This window comes from Oncorhynchus keta, chromosome 30 (genome assembly GCF_023373465.1).
Source record: "Oncorhynchus keta strain PuntledgeMale-10-30-2019 chromosome 30, Oket_V2, whole genome shotgun sequence".
Classification (NCBI taxonomy): Eukaryota; Metazoa; Chordata; class Actinopteri; order Salmoniformes; family Salmonidae; genus Oncorhynchus; species Oncorhynchus keta.
Genome location: NC_068450.1, coordinates 3058134 through 3081002, shown reverse-complemented (window position 1 = coordinate 3081002; position 22869 = coordinate 3058134). Strand labels below are relative to the sequence as shown.

The 22869-nt window shown below is 43.7% G+C and overlaps 1 protein-coding gene across 3 annotated transcripts in view; it reads left to right on the top strand.

Annotated features, from left to right (window-relative positions):
- Positions 1-20990, top strand: part of LOC118379120 (cyclic nucleotide-gated cation channel-like) — a 42411-nt gene extending 21421 nt beyond the window's left edge. The window contains exons 1-11 of one of the 3 annotated variants that reach the window (XM_035766137.2): positions 1696-1913; positions 2180-2290; positions 2884-3063; positions 3274-3381; positions 13533-13639; positions 13865-14124; positions 15670-15879; positions 18064-18342; positions 18623-18837; positions 18928-19159; positions 19845-20990. In XM_035766137.2, coding sequence (XP_035622030.1) covers positions 2190-2290; positions 2884-3063; positions 3274-3381; positions 13533-13639; positions 13865-14124; positions 15670-15879; positions 18064-18342; positions 18623-18837; positions 18928-19159; positions 19845-20066 — 1914 coding nt within the window. In that variant the 5' untranslated portion in view covers positions 1696-1913; positions 2180-2189 and the 3' untranslated portion in view covers positions 20067-20990. Of the gene's footprint in view, positions 1-1695; positions 1914-2179; positions 2291-2883; positions 3064-3273; positions 3382-13532; positions 13640-13864; positions 14125-15669; positions 15880-18063; positions 18343-18622; positions 18838-18927; positions 19160-19844 lie in introns of those variants that run through there. The other 2 variants (XM_052487233.1, XM_052487234.1) reach the window with 2 other exon arrangements.
- Positions 20991-22869: the final 1879 nt, after the last annotated feature.

Sequence of the window (22869 nt, the reverse complement as noted above, 5' to 3'; positions counted from 1 at the left end):
ACAGGATGTCTGTCAGGTGTTTAACATAGCTACTAACAGGATGTCTGTCTGGTGTTTAACATAGCTACTAACAGGATGTCTGTCAGGTGTTTAACATAGCTACTAACATGATGTCTGTCAGGTGTTTAACATAGCTACTAACAGGATGTCTGTCAGGTGTTTAACATAGCTACTAACAGGATGTCTGTCAGGTGATTAACATAGCTACTAACAGGATGTCTGTCAGGTGTTTAACATAGCTACTAACAGGATGTCTGTCAGGTGTTTAACATAGCTACTAACAGGATGTCTGTCAGGTCAGGTGTTTAACATAGCTACTAACAGGATGTCTGTCAGGTGTTTAACATAGCTACTAACAGGATGTCTGTCAGGTCAGGTGTTTAACATAACTACTAGCAGGATGTCTGTCAGGTGTTTAACATAGCTACTAACAGGATGTCTGTCAGGTGTTTAACATAGCTACTAACAGGATGTCTGTCAGGTGTTTAACATAGCTACTAACAGGATGTCTGTCAGGTCAGGTGTTTAACATTGCTACTAGCAGGATGTCTGTCAGGTGTTTAACATAGCTACTAACAGGATGTCTGTCAGGTGTTTAACATAGCTACTAACAGGATGTCTGTCAGGTGTTTAACATAGCTACTAACAGGATGTCTGTCAGGTGTTTAACATAGCTACTAGCAGGATGTCTGTCAGGTGTTTAACATAGCTACTAACAGGATGTCTGTCAGGTCAGGTGTTTAACATAGCTACTAACAGGATGTCTGTCAGGTGTTTAACATAGCTACTAACAGGATGTCTGTCAGGTGTTTAACATAGCTACTAGCAGGATGTCTGTCAGGTGTTTAACATAGCTACTAACAGGATGTCTGTCAGGTTTTTAACATAGCTACTAGCAGGATGTCTGTCAGGTGTTTAACATAGCTACTAACAGGATGTCTGTCAGGTGTTTAACATAGCTACTAACAGGATGTCTGTCAGGTGTTTAACATAGCTACTAACAGGATGTCTGTCAGGTGTTTAACATAGCTACTAACAGGATGTCTGTCAGGTGTTTAACATAGCTACTAACAGGATGTCTGTCAGGTGTTTAACATAGCTACTAACAGGATGTCTGTCAGGTGTTTAACATAGCTACTAACAGGATGTCTGTCAGGTGTTTAACATAGCTACTAACAGGATGTCTGTCAGGTGTTTAACATAGCTACTAACAGGATGTCTGTCAGGTGTTTAACATAGCTACTAGCAGGATGTCTGTCAGGTGTTTAACATAGCTACTAGCAGGATGTCTGTCAGGTGTTTAACATAGCTACTAACAGGATGTCTGTCAGGTGTTTAACATAGCTACTAACAGGATGTCTGTCAGGTGTTTACCATAGCTACTAGCAGGATGTCTGTCAGGTCAGGTGTTTAACATAGCTACTAACAGGATTTCTGTCAGGTGTTTAACATAGCTACTAACATAATGTCTGTCAGGTGTTTAACATAGCTACTGGCTTGGGGGTGGAAGCTGTTCGGCAGTCTGATGGCTTGAGGGTAGAAGCTGTTCAGCAGTCTGATGGCTTGGGGGTAGAAGCTGTTTGGCAGTCTGATGGCCTGGGGGGAGAAGCTGTTCAGCAGTCTGATGGCCTGGGGGTAGAAGCTGTTCAGCAGTCTGATGGCTTGGGGGTAGAAGCTGCTTGGCAGTCTGATGGCTTGGGGGGAGAAGCTGTTTGGCAGACTGATGGCTTGGGGGTAGAAGCTGTTTGGCAGACTGATGGCTTGGGGGTAGAAGTTAAGGAGCCTTTTGGACGTGGACCTGTGCTCCGTTATGGCTTGCCGTGCCGTAGCACAGAGAATTATGACGGGTGAATGGAGTCTTTGAACATTTTGGGGGCCTTCCTCTGAGTGTGCAAGCTGTCATCAGGCAAAAGGTGGCTACTTTGAAGAACCTAAAATATATTTGATTTGTTTAACACTTCGTTTGGTTACTACATGATTCCATATGTGTTTTTTCTTAGTTGGTATGTCTTCACTATTATTCTACAATGTAGAAAATTGTAAAAATAAAGAAAAACCCTTGAATGAGTAGGTGTGTCCAAACTTTTGACTGGTACACAGGATGTTTAATAGGATGTCTCTCAGGTGTACATGCACACACACACACACACACGTCTTAATCCTTCATGTGTGCGTGTAGAGGCCAGTCTATGTGTGATGACACGTCGTCAGAACTACAACGGATGGCTGTCATTGACCGGAGAGGACTCACCTCCCAGAACTCCTTCAGAGGGAGAGGAGCCATGTCAAGGTGACACAAAACACTGCCTTGTTGTCTGTTATAATATATATGCCATTTAGCAGACGCTTTTATCCAAAGCGACTTACAGTCATGTGTGCATACATTCTACTTATGGGTGGTCCCGGGAATCGAACCCACTACCCTGGCGTTACAAGCGCCATGCTCTACCAACTGAGCTACAGAAGGACCATATTCACATATAACGTTTATAAAAGGAACAAAATTACAGACTCAACATGTAAAGTGTTAGTCCAATGTTTCATGAACTGAATTTTAAAATCCTGAGGAGTATTTCTGTCTGTAGTAAAGCCCTTTTTGGGAACTAATTCTGATTGGCTGAGCCTGGCTCCCCAGTGGGTGGGCCTATGCTCTCCAAGGCCTACCAATGGCTGCGCCCCTGCCCAGTCATTGAAATCCATAGAGTCGGGCCTAATGAAATTATTTCAATTGGCTGATTTCCTGATATGAACTGTGTTTTATCATTTTTGCTTCGGTATAAATAATATGTCAATATTTTCTAACAAAGTACAATGCAATGTTATGTCACAATATCCTAATATACATGTGTGTTTGTGTGTGTGTGTTTCTGTGTGTGTTTCCAGGTTGGTCAGCATGGTGGTGACTTTGAGAGAGTGGGCTCATAAGAGTTTGGTTGAGGAGCAAGAGAGACCTGATTCGTTCCTGGAAAGGTTCCGAGGCCCTGATCTGCAGGCTCCGCCCAGCAGGATCAGCCAATCACGACCGGATGCTGAGCCCACTGACCACAACGACCACATACACACGTATGATACTCCGCATGATTTCCTCATTTCTGATTTACTACAAATAGTGACAATTCATACCACCAGTCAGCTGACAAACACAGCAAAGCAATTCCACTCTTCCGCTCTCTCTCCCACTCTTTCTTTCTCTCTCTCTCCCTACCCCTCTCTGTCACTCACTCCCTCTCTGCCACTCACTTCCTCTCCCCCCTCTCTCCCCCCTTCCTGCAGTAAGAGTCCAGGTATGTTGATATTATCTCCAGCTGATAATATCTATTACCACTGGCTCCTGATCATCTCGACTGCTGTGCTCTACAACTGGTGCCTCCTGGTGGCCAGGTATGGCAGCACACTTCTCTTCTTTTGTACAACATCATTGCTGTGAGACTTCTGAGTCATTTTACGTAGGTCAGGAATTAATCCAAGGCAATTTTTCAGAGCAGCGCGCTAGACAGATGACAATCTAGGCATTTTGCTCCACCTTTAAAAGTCTGTCAGGGACGTTATTTATACTGAACAAAAATATAAAAGCAACATGCAACAATTTCAAATATTTTTCAGAATTACAGTTCATATGAGGAAATCAGTCAATTTATATAAATTCATTAGGCCCTAATCTATGGATTTCACATGATTAGGCAGTGTAGCCATGGGTGGGCCTGGGAGGTAGCCAGACCCACCCACTGGGGAGCCAGCCCCAGCCAATCAGAATTCATTTTTCCCCACAAAAGGGCTATATTTCAGCATTCACACCCCCCTCCTTGATGATCACGCAGCTGTGTGTAATGATCATGCTGTTTAATCATCTAGATATGCCAAGTGGATTATCTTGACAAAGGATCAAATGTTCACTAACAGGAATGTAATCAAATTTGTGTACAACATTTTAGACAAATAAGCTTTGTGTATATGGAAGATTTCAGGGATTTAAAAAAAATTTCAGCTCATAAAACATGGGACCAGCACTTTACATTGTAGCAAGATCAAGGGTGTGGGGTTTCCACGTCACCAAGTTCAATAACAAAACAGGCACCAGTAGCATAAATAGAATGCAAAGGGGAAGTTTATTAGGGATTTTTGGTACTGTGATCACCTGGTTTAGATGTGCCTTCCACTCACTCTCATGGATCACAAAATCATCAATGTACGCCACCGCGTACTTCCGATAGGGTCAGAGAACCATGTCCATCAACCTCCGGGGCTCTTTGCAGTTCAAAGGGCAGCTTTTTATAAGGGAACAGACCATCCGGGGTGGCGAAAGCAGTTTTCTAGCATGCCTTGAGAGCTAAGGGCACCTGTCAATAATCCTTTGTCAGGTCGAGCGTGCTGATCAATGGGGCGGTCCCTAGCCATTCTATTAGTTCATCAAGTCGGGGCATGGGGTAGGCATCGAACTTTGAGATTTAATTTACCTTCCTAAAATCATTACAGAATCGATCATTTCCGGCACCGACAGAGATGGCCGCCTCGCTTCGCGTTTCTAGGAAACTATGCAGTTTTTTGTTTTTTTTACGTGTTATTTCTTACATTGGTACCCCAGGTCATCTTAGGTTTCATTACATACAGTCGAGAAGAACTACTGAATATAAGAGCAGCGTCAACTCACCATCAGTACGACCAAGAATATGACTTTCGCGAAGCGGATCCTGTGTTCTTTCACCCAGGACAACGGAATGGATCCCAGCCTGGATCCCAGCCTGCGAACCAAAACAAAGACGTCGTAAAAGAGGGAATCGTAGTAATCTTCTGGTCAGTCTCCTGAGACGGGCACATCGCGCACCACTCCCTAGCATACTACTCGCCAATGTCCAGTCTCTTGACAACAAGGTTGATGAATACCGAGCAAGGGTAGCATTCCAGAGGGACATCAGGGACTGTAACGTTCTTTGCTTCACGGAAACATGGCTCACTTGAGAGACGCTAACGGAATCGGTGCAGCCAGCTGGTTTCTTCACGCATCGCGCCGACGGAAACAAACATATTTCTGGTAAGAAGAGGGGCGGGGGCGTATGCTTTATGGTTAACGAGACGTGGTGCGGTCACAACAACATACAGGAACTCAAGTCCTTCTGTTCACCTGACTTAGAATTCCTCACTATCAAATGTTGTCCGCATTATCTACCAAGGGAATTCTCTTCGATTATAATCACAGCCATATATATTCCCCCCAAGCAGACACATCGATGGCCCTGAACGAACCTTATTTGACTCTTTGCAAACTGGAATCCATTTATCCGGAGGCTGCATTCATTGTCGCTGGGGATTTTAACAAGGCTAATCTGAAAACAAGACTCCCTAAATTGTATCAGCATATCGATTGCGCAACCAGGGCTGGTAAAACCTTGGATCATTGCTATTCTAACTTCCGCAACGCATATAAGACTCTCCCCCACCCTCCTTTTGGAAAAGCTGACCACGACTCAATTTTGTTGCTTCCTGCCTACAGACAGAATCTAAAACAAGAAGCTCCCACGCTCAGGTCTGTTCAACGCTGGTCCGACCAATCTGATTCCACGCTTCAAGACTGCTTCGATCACGTGGATTGGGATATGTTCCGCATTGCGTCCAACAACAACATTGACGAACACACTGATTAGGTGAGCGAGTTCATTAGAAAGTGCATTGATGATGTCATTCCCATAGCAACGATTAAAACATTCCCAAACCAGAAACCGTTGATTGATGGCAGCATTCGTGTGAAACTGAAAGCACGAACCACTGCTTTTAACCAGGGAAAGGTGCCCGGAAACATGACCGAATACAAACAGTGTAGCTATTCCCTCCGCAAGGCAATCAAACAAGCTAAGCCTCAGTATAAAGACAAAGTAGAGTCACAATTCAACGGCTCAGACACAAGAGTTATGTGGCAGGGTCTACAGTCAATCACGGATTACAAAAAGTAAACCAGCCCGGTCACGGACCAGGATGTCTTGCTCCCAGGCAGACTAAATAACTTTTTTGCCCGCTTTGAGGACAATTCAGTGCCACTAACACGGCCCGCAACCAAAACCTGCAGACTCTCCTTCACTGCAGCCGACGTGAGGAAAACATTTAAACGTTTTAACCCTTGCAAGGCTGCAGGCCCAGACAACATCCCCGAACGCGTCCTCAGAGCATGCTGCGCAGACCAGCTGGCTGGTGTGTTTACGGACATATTCAATCAATCCTTATCCCAGTCTGCTGTTCCCACATGCTTCAAGAGGGCCACCATTGTCCCTGTTCCCAAGAAAGCTAAGGTAACTGAGCTAAACGACTACCACCCCGTAGCACTCACTTCCGTCATCATGAAGTGCTTTGAAAGACTAGTCAAGGACCATATCACCTCCACCCTACCTGACAACCTAGACCCACTCCAATTTGTTTACCGCCCAAATAGGTCCACAGATGATGCAATCTCAACCACACTGCACACTGCCCTAACCCATCTGGATAAGAGGAATACCTATGTGAGAATGCTGTTCATCGACTACAGCTCAGCATTTAACACCGTTGTACCCTCCAAACTCATTATCAAGCTCGAGACCCTGGGTCTCGACCCCGCCCTGTGCAACTGGGTACTGGACTTCCTGACGGGCCGCCCCCAGGTGGTGAGGGTAGGTAACAACATCTCCACCCCGCTGATCCTCAACACTGGAGCCCCACAAGGGTGCGTTCTGAGCCCTCTCCTGTACTCCCTGTTCACCCATGACTGTGTGGCCATGCACGCCTCCAACTCAATCATCAAGTTTGCGGACGACACTACAGTGGTAGGCTTGATTACCAACAATGACGGGACATTTACATTTACATTTATGTCATTTAGCAGACGCTCTTATCCAGAGCGACTTACAAATTGGTGCATTCACCTTATGACATCCAGTGGAACAGCCACTTTACAATAGTGCATCTAAATCTTTTAAGGGGGGAGGGGGGGGGGGTGAGAAGGATGGGGTTTCAGGTGTCTCCGGAAGGTGGTGATTGACTCCGCTGTCCTGGCGTCGTGAGGGAGTTTGTTCCACCATTGAGGGGCCAGAGCAGCGAACAGTTTTGACTGGGCTGAGCGGGAGCTGTACTTCCTCAGTGGTAGGGAGGCGAGCAGGCCAGAGGTGGATGAACGCAGTGCCCTTGTTAGGGTGTAGGGCCTGATCAGAGCCTGGAGGTACTGAGGTGCCGTTCCCCTCACAGCTCCGTAGGCAAGCACCATGGTCTTGTAGCGGATGCGAGCTTCAACTGGAAGCCAGTGGAGAGAGCGGAGGAGCGGGGTGACGTGAGAGAACTTGGGAAGGTTGAACACCAGACGGGCTGCGGCGTTCTGGATGAGTTGTAGGGGTTTAATGGCACAGGCAGGGAGCCCAGCCAACAGCGAGTTGCAGTAATCCAGACGGGAGATGACAAGTGCCTGGATTAGGACCTGCGCCGCTTCCTTAACAAAGCATGCCTAGCTTACCACATGGGAATATAAGAGCATCTGATAGGCTAAATTAACAAAGCATGCTTATATAAGAGCATCTGATAGGTTAAATTAACAAAGCATGCCTAGCTTACCACATGGGAATATAAGAGCATCTGATAGGTTAAATTAACAAAGCATGCTTAGCTTACCACATGGGAATATAAGAGCATCTGATAGGCTAAATTAACAAAGCATGCCTAGCTTACCACATGGGAATGGGAATGGGAATAGAAGAGCATCTGCTAGGCTAAATTAAGAAGACATGCATAAATCACCACATGATTCTCAAACAAAAGACTGGCCAAACCTGTGTTTCTAAAAGTTCATTCAAATGCAACTATAGTTAGATCAACCAATACATCATGAGTAGTCTAGTTATAGTTAGATCAACCAATACATCATCACTAGTAGTCTAGTTATAGTTACATCATCACTAGTAGTCTAGTTATAGTTACATCATCACTAGTAGTCTAGTTATAGTTAGATCAACCAATACATCTGTCATGATTTCCACTGAAGGTGGCTCCTCTCCCTGTTCGGGCGGTGCTCGGCGGTGCTCGGCGGTGCTCGGCGGTGCTCGGCGGTGCTCGGCGGTGCTCGGCGGTCGTCGTCGCCGGTCTACTAGCTGCCAACGATCCCTTTTTTCTTTTCATTTGTTTATGTCTGTCTTATGTGCCACCTGTGTTCTATTTTATTTGGGTAATTAGGGGGGTGGTATTTCAATCTCATAATTTCTTCCGGGTTTTGTGCGGGATTGTTTCGTTTGCTGTCGTTCTGTTCTGGGCTGCGTTTTAGGTTCTGTTGTACAGGTGGTTTGAGGCTACTGTGTTAGTCCTGTTTTTCATGCTATTTAGACCTTGTTTATTAAACTCCCTTTTCGGAAACTTGCTTTCTCCTGCGCCTGACTCCACACCCAGATCTCCTTTTGGAGAGATCTGACAACAGGAGTAACTCATGATGATGTATTATGATGATGTATTACCTGGTTGCTTTTGAAGCGCTTTGAGATTATTATGAAAAGCGCTATAGAATCAAATCAAAGTTTATTTGTCACGTGTGTCGAATACAACAGTAGTAGACCTTACAGTGAAATGCTGAATACAACAGGTGTAGTACACCTTACAGTGAAATGCTGAATACAACAGGTGTAGTAGACCTCACAGTGAAATGCTGAATACAACAGGTGTAGTAGACCTCACAGTGAAATGCTGAATACAACAGGTGTAGTAGACCTCACAGTGAAATGCTGAATACAACAGGTGTAGTAGACCTCACAGTGAAATGCTGAATACAACAGGTGTAGTAGACCTTACAGTGAAATGCTGAATACAACACGTGTAGTAGACCTTACAGTGAAATGCTGAATACAACAGGTGTAGTAGACCTTACAGTGAAATGCTGAATACAACAGGTGTAGTAGACCTCACAGTGAAATGCTGAATACAACAGGTGTAGTAGACCTCACAGTGAAATGCTGAATACAACAGTGAAATAATGCTGAATACAGGTGTACCTCAGTGAAATGCTGAATACAACAGGTGTAGTAGACCTCACAGTGAAATGCTGAATACAACAGTTGTAGACCTTACAGTGAAATGCTGAATACAACAGTTGTAGTAGACCTTACAGTGAAATGCTGAATACAACAGGTGTAGTAGACCTTACAGTGAAATGCTGAATACAACAGGTGTAGTAGACCTTACAGTGAAATGCTGAATACAACAGGTGTAGTAGACCTCACAGTGAAATGATGAATACAACAGGTGTAGTAGACCTTACAGTGAAATGATGAATACAACAGGTGTAGTAGACCTTACAGTGAAATGCTGAATACAACAGGTGTAGTACACCTTACAGTGAAATGCTGAATACAACAGGTGTAGTAGACCTCACAGTGAAATGCTGAATACAACAGGTGTAGTAGACCTCACAGTGAAATGCTGAATACAACAGTTGTAGACCTTACAGTGAAATGCTGAATACAACAGTTGTAGTAGACCTTACAGTGAAATGCTGAATACAACAGGTGTAGTAGACCTTACAGTGAAATGCTGAATACAACAGGTGTAGTAGACCTTATAGTGAAATGCTGAATACAACAGGTGTAGTAGACCTCACAGTGAAATGATGAATACAACAGGTGTAGTAGACCTTACAGTGAAATGATGAATACAACAGGTGTAGTAGACCTTACAGTGAAATGCTGAATACAACAGGTGTAGTACACCTTACAGTGAAATGCTGAATACAACAGGTGTAGTAGACCTTACAGTGAAATGCTGAATACAACAGGTGTAGTAGACCTCACAGTGAAATGCTGAATACAACAGTAGTAGACCTTAGAGGGGAGTGGTGGGACACAATGCATATATTATTATTATTATTAATATTATTATAATATGTCAAAAAGGTACGCAATCCACAGTAAAAAGATTCCTATATCGACATAACCTGAAAGGCCGCTCAGCAAGGAAGAAGCCACTGCTCCAAAACCGCCGTAAAAAAGCCAGACTATGGTTTGCAACTGCACATGGGGACAAAGATAGTACTTTTTGGAGAAATGTCCTCTGGTCTGATGAAACGAAAATAGAACTGTTTGTCCATAATGACCATCATTATGTTTGGAGGAAAAAGGGGGAGGCTTGCAACCCGAAAAACACCATCCCAACCGTGAATCACAGGGGTGGCAGCATCATGTTGTGGCGGTGCTTTTCTGCAGGAGGGTCTGGTGCACTTCACAAAATAGATGGCATCATGAGGTAGGAAATTTACGTGGATTTATCAAAGCAACATCTCAAGACATCAGTCAGGAAGTTAAAGCTTGGTCGCAAATGGGTCTTCCAAATGGACAATGACCCCAAGCATACTTTCAAAGTTGTGGCAAAATGGCTAAAGGAGAACAAAGTCAAGGTATTGGAGTGGCCATCACAAAGCCCTGACCTCAATCCTATAGAAAATGCATGGGCAGAACTGAAAAAGTGTGCGTGAGCAAAGAGGTAACCTGACTCAGTTACACCAGCTCTGTCAGGAGGCCTTACACCAGCTCTGTCAGGAGGAATGGGCCAACATTCACCCAACTTATTGTGGGAAGCTTGTGGAAGGCTACCTGAAACGTTTGACCCAAGTTAAACAATTTAAAGGCAATGCTACCAAATACTAATTGAGTGTATGTAAACTTCTGACCCACTGGGAATGTGATGAAAGAAATAAAAGCTGAAATAAGTCATATCTACTATTTCTCTGACGTTTCACGTTCTGAAAATAAAGTGGTGATGCTAACTGACCCAATTCAGGTAATTGTACTAGGATTAAATGTCAGGATTTGTGAAAAACTGAGTTGAAATGTATTTGGCTGAGGTATATTTAACCACCGACTTCAACTGTGTATATACACCTTTTCTGAAAGGCCTCAGAGTCTGCAACACCACTAAGCATCGGCACATCCAAGCAAGCGGCACCATGAAGACCAAGGACCTTTCCAAAAAGGTCAGGGACAAAGTTGTGGAGAAGTACAGATCAGGGCTGGGTTATAAAAAACACCTTGAACATCCCAAGGAGCACCATTAAATCCATTATTAAAATATTGAAAGAATATGGCATCACAACAAACCTGCTGTCAGGTGTGCGCTACTGGTAGCGAAGTCAGGTGCAGGAGAGCAGAGAGTTGTGAATAGGCGCACACTTTAATGAGGCAGGAGAAACCAACAGATGGACGCAACTGCGTCGAAACGTCCAGCCCATAGACAAAAGTGAAAAACGCGCAAAAGCAGTCACAATCATTTATGTTTAACAATAAACATGTGAACAAACAGGGTAAAAGCAAACCAGTCAACAATAAACACTTAACACAAACAATTCCACACAAAGACATGAGGAATAAATATATGTAGATTGATTGGGGAATGAAAACCAGGTGTGCAGAGAACAAGACAAAACAAATGGATACATGAAAAATGGAGCGGCGATGGCTAGAAAGCCGGTGACGTCGACCGCCGAACACCGCCTGAACAAGGAGAGGAGCCGACTTCGGCGGAAGTCATGATACCTGCCAAGAGAGTGCCGCCCACCAAAACTCACAGACCAGTCAAGGAAGGCATTAATCAGAGAGGCAACAAAGAGACCAAAGATAACCCTGAAGGAGCTGCAAAGCTCTACCGCAGAGATTGGAGTATTTGTCCATAGGACCACTTTCAGCCGTACACTCCACAGAGCTGGGCTTTACGGAAGAGTGGCCAGAAAAAAAGTAATTGCTTAAAGAAAAATATAAACAAACACATTTGGTGTTCGCCAAAAGGAATGTGGGAGACACCCCAAACATATGGAAGAAGGTACTCTGGTACTCTACTCTGGCGCAACCCCAACACCTCTCATCAACCCGAGAACACCATCTCCACAGTGAAGCATGATGGTGGCAGCATCATGCCGGGGAGATGTTTTTCATCAGCATGGACTGGGAAACTGGTCAGAATTGAAGGAATGATGGACGGCGCTAAATACAGGGAATTTCTTGAGGGAAACGTGTTTCAGTCTTCCAGAGATTTGTGACTGGGACAGAGGTTCACCTTCCAGCAGGACAATGACCCTGAGCATACTGCTAAAGCAAAGCTTGAATGGTTTAACAATCCAATTGAGAATCTGTGGAATGACTTAAAGATTGCTGTATATCAGCGGAACCCATCCAACTTGAAGGAGCTGGAGCAGTTTTGCCTTGAAGAATGGGAATAATTCCCAGTGGCTGGATGCGCCAAGCTTATAGAGACATACCCCAAGAGACTTGCAAAAGGTGGCTCTACGAAGTATTGACTTTGGGGGGGATGAACAGTTATGCACGCTCAAGTCTTATTTCTTGTTTGTTTCATAATAAAAAATATTTTGCATCTTCAAAGTGGTAGGCATGTTGTGTACATCAAATGATATTAACAGCCCCCCAAAAATCTATGTTAATTCCAGGTGGTAAGGCAACAAAATAGGAAAAATGCCAAGGGGGGGGGGTGAATACTTTGGCAAGCCACTGTAGCCTAGGCCTATAGTAATCAACACCACACTAACAGAACTTGATACTGAGTGTCCAGCAGAGAATCAGGGATTGGGGGCATCATCGAGCACACATGAGATACTATAACAAGCAACTCATTATCAACCCCTTAGCGATATGACATTAAATCTAAATTCAAATTTAAAATGGATGACCCTCCCCCATTTTCCTCTGGGTAATTGTGTACATTTCGACCACTCCCTTTTCGTCAACCATATGGATTTGAAGCTACCCCACCTAGCATCAGACTGACTGGTTCATTCTTTACTCCAGATATGTAGTGACAGTAATGTAGTGACAGTATTGTAGTGACAGTAATGTAGTGACACTAATGTAGTGACAGTATTGTTGTGACATTATTGTAGTGACAGTAATGTAGTGACAGTATTGTAGTGACAGTAATGTAGTGACAGTAATGTAGTGACACTAATGTAGTGACATTATTGTAGTGACAGTATTGTAGTGACAGTATTGTAGTGACAGTAATGTAGTGACAGTATTGTTGTGAGAGTATTGTAGTGACAGTAATGTAGTGACAGTAATGTTGTGACAGTAATGTTGTGACAGTGTTGTTGTGACAGTAATGTTGTGACAGTAATGTTGTGACAGTGTTGTTGTGACAGTATTGTAGTGACAGTATTGTAGTGACAGTATTGTAGTGACAGTATTGTAGTGACAGTAATGTAGTGACAGTAATGTTGTGACAGTAATGTTGTGACAGTAATGTAGTGACAGTAATGTTGTGACAGTAATGTTGTGACAGTGTTGTTGTGACAGTAATGTTGTGACAGTAATGTTGTGACAGTGTTGTTGTGACAGTATTGTAGTGACAGTAATGTAGTGACAGTATTGTTGTGACAGTATTGTTGTGACAGTATTGTTGTGACAGTAATGTTGTGACAGTGTTGTTGTGACAGTAATGTTGTGACAGTGTTGTTGTGACAGTAATGTTGTGACAGTGTTGTTGTGACAGTAATGTTGTGACAGTAATGTATTGACAGAATTGTTGTGTGTTCTGTGCAGGGCATGTTTTGATGAGCTTCAGACGAGTGGTGCCATCGTGTGGCTGGTGTTGGACTACCTGTGTGACGGTCTCTACATCTTGGACACAGCCGTCAGGCTACGCACAGGTCAGAGGTCAATTCTCCACAATTTGTTTCTGTCGTGTTTCTGTTCTCTTTCCTTGATTCCTCACATCCCCTGTTCTCACCTCCTGAAAGAGTCTGTCTGCCTACCCTGAGTCTGTCTGCCTACCCTGAATCTTTCTGCCTACCCTGAATCTGTCTGCCTACCCTGAATGTATCTGCCTACCCTGAGCCTGAGCCTGTGCCTAACTCTACCTGTTTGTTTATCAGGTTTCCTGGAGCAGGGTCTGTTGGTGAAGGACCTCTCTAAACTGAGAGACAGTTATCTGAAGACGGTTCAGTTTAAACTAGACCTGTTGTCTATCCTGCCTACTGACCTGTTCTACCTATCTCTGGGAATACACACTCCTCTCCTCCGCTTCAACAGACTGCTGCGGTTCAACCGCATGTTCGAGTTCTTCGACCGTACAGAGACCAGGACCAGTTACCCCAACGCCTTCCGCATCACTAACCTGGTCCTTTACATACTGGTATGTGCACACACACACACACACTGGTGAGAGATATGTGGTACACACACAAACTAACACATTTACACACACAAGCATGCATGTGTAACCAAGTTGAATTAGTTAAACTAACAGCTCAGCTAAAAATACCACCACCTGCGCCATTTTTTGGTGGCGCAGCTGTCTAAAGTGTTTCAAACAGGGTGGTCACATGGGTTTGCGAGGCTGAGGATTCAACATGGCATACCAGTTTGGGCTCATCAGGAAGGAAGCTAATACTGATAAGCAAACAGCATTAAACCAGTATATAAACACACACAGACTCTAACATCAAAAAGGAGCTGATCGTGGAAACGGGGGAGCGAGCACACCCATATCCACATCAATGTGGTTGTATTAGTTTCTCAGTGTCCACATTATTAAGGAATTATCTTGGTCCACACACACCCACACAGTAGTGAAGAGGGAACAACAGCGCCTCGTCCCGCTCACGAGGCTGAAAATATTTGCATGGGCCCTCGGATCTTCACAAGATTCTACAGCTGCATCGTGACTAGCTGCGCCACCGCTTGGTACGGCAACTGCAATGCACCCAACCGTAAGGCTGTTGTGACAGTAATGATGTGACTTCAAAGGGTGCTGTGAACGCCCAGTACATCACTGGGAAGGTGGTGTGAACGGCCCAGTACATCACTGGGAAGGTGGTCTGTGAACGGCCCAGTACATCACTGGGAAGGTGGCGTGATCGACCCAGTACATCACTGGGAAGGTGGTGTGATAGACCCAGTACATCACTGGGAAGGTGGCGTGATCGACCCAGTACATCACTGGGAAGGTGGTGTGAACGGCCCAGTACATCACTGGGAAGGTGGTGTGATCGACCCAGTACATCACTGGGCCCGAGTTCCCTTCCATCCAGTACCTCTATACCAGGAGGAGAGTCCAGCCACCCAACAGGACCCTGAACAGCTTCTACCCCCAAGCCATAGACCGCTCAATAGCTCATCAAATGGCTACCTCGGACTACCTGTATTGACCCTTTTTCCAGCGAACTCTTTTACACTCTGCCCACACACTCACACATACATACACACATACATATACTGACACCCCAACACACACACACTTGAGTAATTTAGCAGACCCTCTTATTCAGAGTGACTTACAAGTGCGATTAGGGTTAAGTGCCTTGCTCATGGGCACATCGGCAGATTTTTTACAAACCAGCAACCTTTCGGTTACTGGCCCAACACTCCTGACCGCTAGGCTACCTATCATTGGATTTAGGGTAAAAGTTGGATGAAAAAAATACTGAAATGCCCTTACGTTGATGACTTTTTGCAAATCCAATGAGTAATCTAATACCCTGAGTCTGTCTGCCACTGATTCAACGTTATCACATAGATTTGAGGGGTTGAATTGTCTAGGAAACAATCTTGATTCAACCATTTTTTGCCCAGTGGGTTGTTGGAAAAGGACCCATAGCTTTTCCTGTTAGTCTGTTAGTCTGATTACCTGTTGACTAATTCATGTTGATTTGATTTAAACCTGCTGTCTCTCCTCCAGGTGATCATCCACTGGAATGCCTGTATGTACTACTCCTTCTCCAAGGCCCTGGGACTGGGGTCTGACTCCTGGGTGTATCCCAACCAGACAACTCTGTCACGGGGTTACATCTACTGCCTCTACTGGTCCACCCTCACCCTCACCACCATAGGAGAGACACCGCCACCCGTACGAGATGAGGAGTTCCTCTTTGTGGTCTTTGACTTCCTGGTGAGTGTATAATGTAACCGTATACCATATACCCTATTCCATAAATAGTGTACAGTTTTATTTCTGACAAGGAACCAATTGACCTAGATAGTGGATTACTTTATGTCTGTAAATGTAAATATAAATGAATGTATTTATGTTTATTTCTAATTTAGTCTTTTAATCATTATATGTGTTATTGTTTTTACCATCGACGACCACTTTGCAAACAACCGTGTAAATTGTATGTAAATACATTCAAGTGATATCCTCTGGGTCCACATGGTATATTTTGTCATATGTCTGTTACTCAAAATTAATAATATTAAAATCAATATCCTAGATAGTGCTCTGTATTCCCTAGATAGTACACCTTATTCCCCAGATCAGATATACTCTTATGTAACAGGGTTATATTGGTGATTCCCTTTGCCACTTTATTGTTAAGCCAATGGGTTTTTGGTTTGAGTTTGTCTTGCCTTCACCTACTCAACATGGCATCTTATTGGCTGGTTTGCGTAGCTTGTTTACGAGGGGGGATGTTCCAGTTAGAATCGTCCCAGTGAACAAGCACCAAACCAGCGGTAAGTTGTTGGTTGCAAAGCACCGTACGTCAAAAGGGATTTTATGCTCCCAAGTGATGATTTAAATGTACAATTTATATCAAATTGTTTGTAAATGTTCACACACAAGATGCAGCGGTTTTTGGAGAATATTTGTTGTGCATTTGGTTGTAAAGAATTCCCGCCAGTACTAGCTAGCAACTTACTGTGTCTGGTGGGGGGGGGGGGTTCATATAGTTTGTACAGTGCGTGAGTGCAGAGTTGGATGGTGAGACGTGCATTGCATGACGTGCAATTTTGTGCCGTTCCTAACAGAATAAAGCTACATGACTGGTGCTACATATTGGAGTTCAGTGTCGATGACTGATTGTACACAACGCCAGAAGAGTACTGTTACATGTTAACTAACCGCCAGAAGAGTACTGTTACATGTTAACTAACCTCCAGAAGAGTACTGTTACATGTTAACTAACCTCCAGAAGAGTACTGTTACATGTTAACTAACCTCCAGAAGAGTACTGTTACATGTTAACTAACCGCCAGAAGAGTACTGTTACATGTTAACTAACCTCCAGAAGAGTACTGTTACATGTTAACTAACCTCCAGAAGAGTACTGTTACATGTTAACTAACCTCCAGAAGAGTACTGTTACATGTTAACTAACCTCCAGAAGAGTACTGTTACATGTTAACTAACCTCCAGAAGAGTACTGTTACATGTTAACTAACCTCCAGAAGAGTACTGTTACATGTTAACTAACCTCCAGAAGAGTACTGTTACATGTTAACTAACCTCCAGAAGAGTACTGTTACATGTTAACTAACCTCCAGAAGAGTACTGTTACATGTTAACTAACCTCCAGAAGAGTACTGTTACACTTAGGAAAAAGTGTTCCAAAATGGTCCTTTTTGTTTCCAGGGAGAATCCTTTTTTTGGTTCCAGGTAGAACCCTCTGTGGAAACTTTCACATATTGGGTGTCTTAATCCTAGAATATTAACATATTGGGTGTCTTAATCCTAGAATATGAACATATTGGGTGTCTTAATCCTAGAATATTAACATATTGGGTGTCTTAATCCTAGAATATTAACATATTGGGTGTCTTAATCCTAGAATATTAACATATTGGGTGTCTTAATCCTAGAATATTAACATATTGGGTGTCTTAATCCTAGAATATTAACATATTGGGTGTCTTAATCCTAGAATATTAACATATTGGGTGTCTTAATCCTAGAATATTAACATATTGGGTGTCTTAATCCTAGAATATTAACATATTGGGTGTCTTAATCCTAGAATATTAACATATTGGGTGTCTTAATCCTAGAATATGAACATATTGGGTGTCTTAATCCTAGAATATTAACATATTGGGTGTCTTAATCCTAGAATATTAACATATTGGGTGTCTTAATCCTAGAATATTAACATATTGGGTGTCTTAATCCTAGAATATTAACATATTGGGTGTCTTAATCCTAGAATATTAACATATTGGGTGCCTTAATCCTAGAATATTAACATATTGGGTGCCTTAATCCTAGAATATTAACATATTGGGTGCCTTAATCCTAGAATATTAACATATTGGGTTTCTTAATCCTAGAATATTAACATATTGGGTATGTTTATTTTAGGTAGGCGTGTTGATCTTCGCCAGCATCGTGGGGAACGTGGGAGCCATGATCTCCAATATGAACGCTACGCGGGCAGAGTTCCAGAGCCGCATCGACCAGGTCAAACACTACATGCAGTTCAGACACGTCAGCCGTGACCTGGAGCACCGTGTCATTCGCTGGTTCGACTACCTCTGGACCAATCAGAAGGCGGTAGACGAACAGGAAGTTCTGAAGAGCCTGCCCAATAAACTGAGGGCTGAGATCGCTATCAATGTGCACCTGGAAACTTTAAAGAAGGTAGAACACACACATGCACAGACACACACTCACACACATACTCGCACACACTTGTTGTCCCATCTCCTCGCCTCCCTCTCTTTCTCTCTCCCCGTCTCTCGAGGTGTGCAACTTCCATGACTGTGAGGAAGTAGAGTTGGTATTGAAGCTGTTTCTGCTTCTCTCTTTCTCTCTCTCTCTCTGCCTCTCTCACGGCCTCTCTCTCGGACTGCCTGCCTCTCTCCTCCTCTCTCTTCTCCTCCTCTCTCTCTCTGTTCCCCCCTCTCCCCCACTCGTCTAGGTGCGTATCTTCCAGGACTGTGAAGCAGGCCTGCTAGTAGAGTTGGTATTGAAGCTGCGTCCCCAGGTCTTCTCTCCAGGAGATTATATCTGTCGTAAAGGAGATATTGGGAAGGAGATGTACATTATTAAAGATGGCCGCTTGGCGGTGGTGGGAGATGATGGAGCTACTCAGCTGGCCATGCTCACTTCAGGAAGCTGCTTCGGGGAGATCAGGTAGGTGGGAGTGTGTTGCACGACTGTGAGTGTTTCTGTCTAATTGTTGTTACATAAACACCATAATGTTTGTGTGTTTTCCTCTGTCAGCATCCTGAACATCCGGGGCAGTAAGATGGGAAACAGGAGAACAGCTAACATCCGTAGCCTTGGTTACTCTGACCTGTTCTGTCTGTCTAAGAGAGATCTGACCGAGGCACTCAGTGACTTCCCTCATGCTAGAACCCAGTTGGAGCAGAGGGGGCGGGATATCCTCAGGAAGGAGGGGCTACTGGATGAAGTGGGAGGAGATAGCCTGGGAGTGGAGGAAATGGAGGAGAAGGTGTGTGTTTGTTTGTTTGTAAGGAAGCACAACATGCATAGCAAGATGATTGAGATGGACACATTAAAGACCTATGTGTTTCCTGAATGGCCCCATAGGACTCTAGCCTCAAGGAGTGTCCCGATAGGACTCTAGCCTCAAGGAGTGCCCCCATAGGACTCTAACCTCAAGGAGTGTCCCGATAGGACTCTAACCTCAAGGAGTGTCCCCATAGGACTCTAGCCTCAAGGAGTGCCCCCATCGGACTCTAACCTCAAGGAGTGTCCCGATAGGACTCTAACCTCAAGGAGTGTCCCGATAGGACTCTAACCTCAAGGAGTGTCCCCATAGGACTCTAACCTCAAGGAGTGTCCCGATAGGACTCTAACCTCAAGGAGTGTCCCCATAGGACTCTAGCCTCAAGGAGTGTCCCGATAGGACTCTAACCTCAAGGAGTGTCCCCATAGGACTCTAGCCTCAAGGAGTGCCCCCATCGGACTCTAACCTCAAGGAGTGTCCCCATAGGACTCTAACCTCAAGGAGTGTCCCCATAGGACTCTAACCTCAAGGAGTGCACTGCTAAGAGTATACGGAATACTAATTTTCCTCATGGGCCTCACATGGAAGAGTGTGTGAACCGAGTGTTTGAACTGGGTACAGAATTCCAATTCTAATCAACATCATCTTAACTACTGTCCTCTTATAGGTGGAGAAGTTGGAGGCGTGTGTGGATCGTCTCCAGACGCGGTTGGCACGTTTACAAATGGAGTATGCCACCGCGCAGCAACGTCTGAAGCAGCGAATCACGGCTCTGGAACACAGCGTCGGCACCACGGTTACCGTCGGAAGCGGTTTCCTGTCCGACGCCGATGGCAATGAGAGTGGCGGTGACGACGGAGCACGCAGTGAGATCAACATCAGACTGTGACAACAACGCTGTATCGCCATAGAGACAGCTGGAAGAGCGTTTATCTTATTTGCTCTGTTTTATTTAGTTAGATTGAATATTTTGTGGCAGATTTGATATCTGTTGTTGTTGTTGTTTTCGTCTGTCAGCAGGGTGTCGCTGTGTTTAATGATGGTGTAACGCTGAGTCTACCTGTAAACTACTGTATGTTCAACAATGTAAAAACAAAACTGTCTCTTGAAAAACATGTTGAACAAATTATTTCACCTTAAATTCCTGTTAATGACAACCCAAATAATAACTTCCAATAGTTTTTTTTAACTTGATGGTCATTTTTTTAAATACCAACAGGAAATAACAGCTCTCTACCAGGCGGTTGAGAAGTCAACAGGAAATAACAGAGCTCTCTACCAGGCAGTTGAGAAGTCAACAGGAAATAACAGAGCTCTCTACCAGGCGGTTGAGAAGTCAACAGGAAATAACAGAGCTCTCTACCAGGCGGTTGAGAAGTCAACAGGAAATAACAGAGCTCTCTACCAGGCGGTTGAGAAGTCAACAGGAAATAACAGAGCTCTCTACCAGGCGGTTGAGAAGTCAACAGGAAATAACAGAGCTCTCTACCAGGCGGTTGAGAAGTCAACAGGAAATAACAGCTCTCTACCAGGCGGTTGAGAAGTCAACAGGAAATAACAGAGCTCTCTACCAGGCGGTTGAGAAGTCAACAGGAAATAACAGAGCTCTCTACCAGGCGGTTGAGAAGTCAACAGGAAATAACAGAGCTCTCTAAGAGGCGGTTGAGAAGTCAACAGGAAATAACAGAACTCTCTACCAGGCAGTTGAGAAGTCAACAGGAAATAACAGCTCTCTACCAGGCGGTTGAGAAGTCAACAGGAAATAACAGCTCTCTACCAGGCGGTTGAGAAGTCAACAGGAAGTAACAGCTCTCTACCAGGCGGTTGAGAAGTCAACAGGAAATAACAGAGCTCTCTACCAGGCGGTTGAGAAGTCAACAGGAAATAACAGAGCTCTCTACCAGGCAGTTGAGAAGTCAACAGGAAATAACAGAGCTCTCTACCAGGCAGTTGAGAAGTCAACAGGAAATAACAGAGCTCTCTACCAGGCAGTTGAGAAGTCAACAGGAAATAACAGAGCTCTCTCTACCAGGCAGTTGAGAAGTCAACAGGAAATAACAGAGCTCTCTACCAGGCAGTTGAGAAGTCAACAGGAAATAACAGAGCTCTCTACCAGGCAGTTGAGAAGTCAACAGGAAATAACAGAGCTGTGATACAGCCTGGATTTGAACCGGGGAATGTAGTGATGCCTCTTGCACTGAGATGCAGTGCCTTAGACCGCTGCTCCACATACATATCAGTACATACACACAACAAGTAGGTGTTAGAGGAATTCTAAATTCCTATATGTTTTGTAGCCAAAACCAAATTCACACTATATCTATTTCATAATAAGTTGTAAATTTATCATTTGCATGAAATAGATAGAGACCAGTCTTAAAAACAAGTTCAGCATTTATTCTTGATGAGTACTGACCCAAAATACAAAGAACATTTCATTTGAAAGAGAAGATCAAAATGACGTCATCAGTTCTCACACTTTCTCCGATCCACACAATAGCGCAGTGTCTTCAGGTCTGGAGATTTTCTTCTACTCCCCTCATAAAACAAACATTCCAATCTGTCTAAAAGATGTACTCTTCTCCACTAATGGAACATCAAAGACCATTTTTATCTGTCTAAAGAGATATACTCTCCTTCTCCCTTAAACCCGCAAGGTACAGATAAGTAATCCTTCTCACCCCCCCCCCTTAAAAGATTTAGATGCACTATTGTAAAGTGACTGTTCTACTGGATGTCATAAGGTGAATGCACCAATTTGTAAGTCGCTCTGGATAAGAGCGTCTGCTAAATGACTTAAATGTAAATGTAATGACTGAAATGTTTTACATTTTCAGTCCTAGTTTAACAAAAAACCCATAAATTTCATACCACAACATAATAGTATTAAAAATAATGGTTCTAATTTAACCTGTTACTCCCAACCCCTACTTTTTCGAACATTCTGTTAAAAATCGCGCAACATTTCAGCGCCCTGCTACTCATGCCAGGAATATAGTATATGCATATGATTAGTATGTGTGGATAGAAAACACTCAGACGTTTATAAAACTGGTTAAATCACGGCTGTGACTATAACAGAACGTGTGTTTCATCGAAAAGTGCAGGAAAATCTGATCACTGAAAATGGGAAAATATATCCATGCGCCACTTCAACCAATTGTTAAATGTGAACCACATTAAATGGGGCCGAGGTTGCAATACCTACAGCTTCCACACGATGTCAACAGTCTTGTCATTTGCCTACGATTTGTTTCTTGGTCAAACAGACACAAGGTAGCGCCTTTCTTCCGGTCTCCGACCGGATATTTTGGTTGAGATTTACCCGGACATTATTTCCAGACGTACAGCTATAGAATATACATCACCTCGTGATCAATTTTTAATCGCTTATTAACGTTTACTAATACCTAAAGTTGCATTACAAAAGTATTTCGAAGTGTTTTGTGAAAGTTTATCGTTGACTTTTTTAATTAAAAAAAATGACATTACGTTATAAAACGCTATTTTTTTCGTTGATCACACAGTCTTCATAGATCGATATCTAGGCTATATATGGACCGATTTAATCGAAAAAAAGACCCAATAGCGATGTTTATGGGACATTTAGGAGTGCCAACAAAGAAGATGGTCAAAGGTAATGAATGTTTTATATTTTATTTGTGCGTTTTGTGTAGCGCCGACTATGCTAA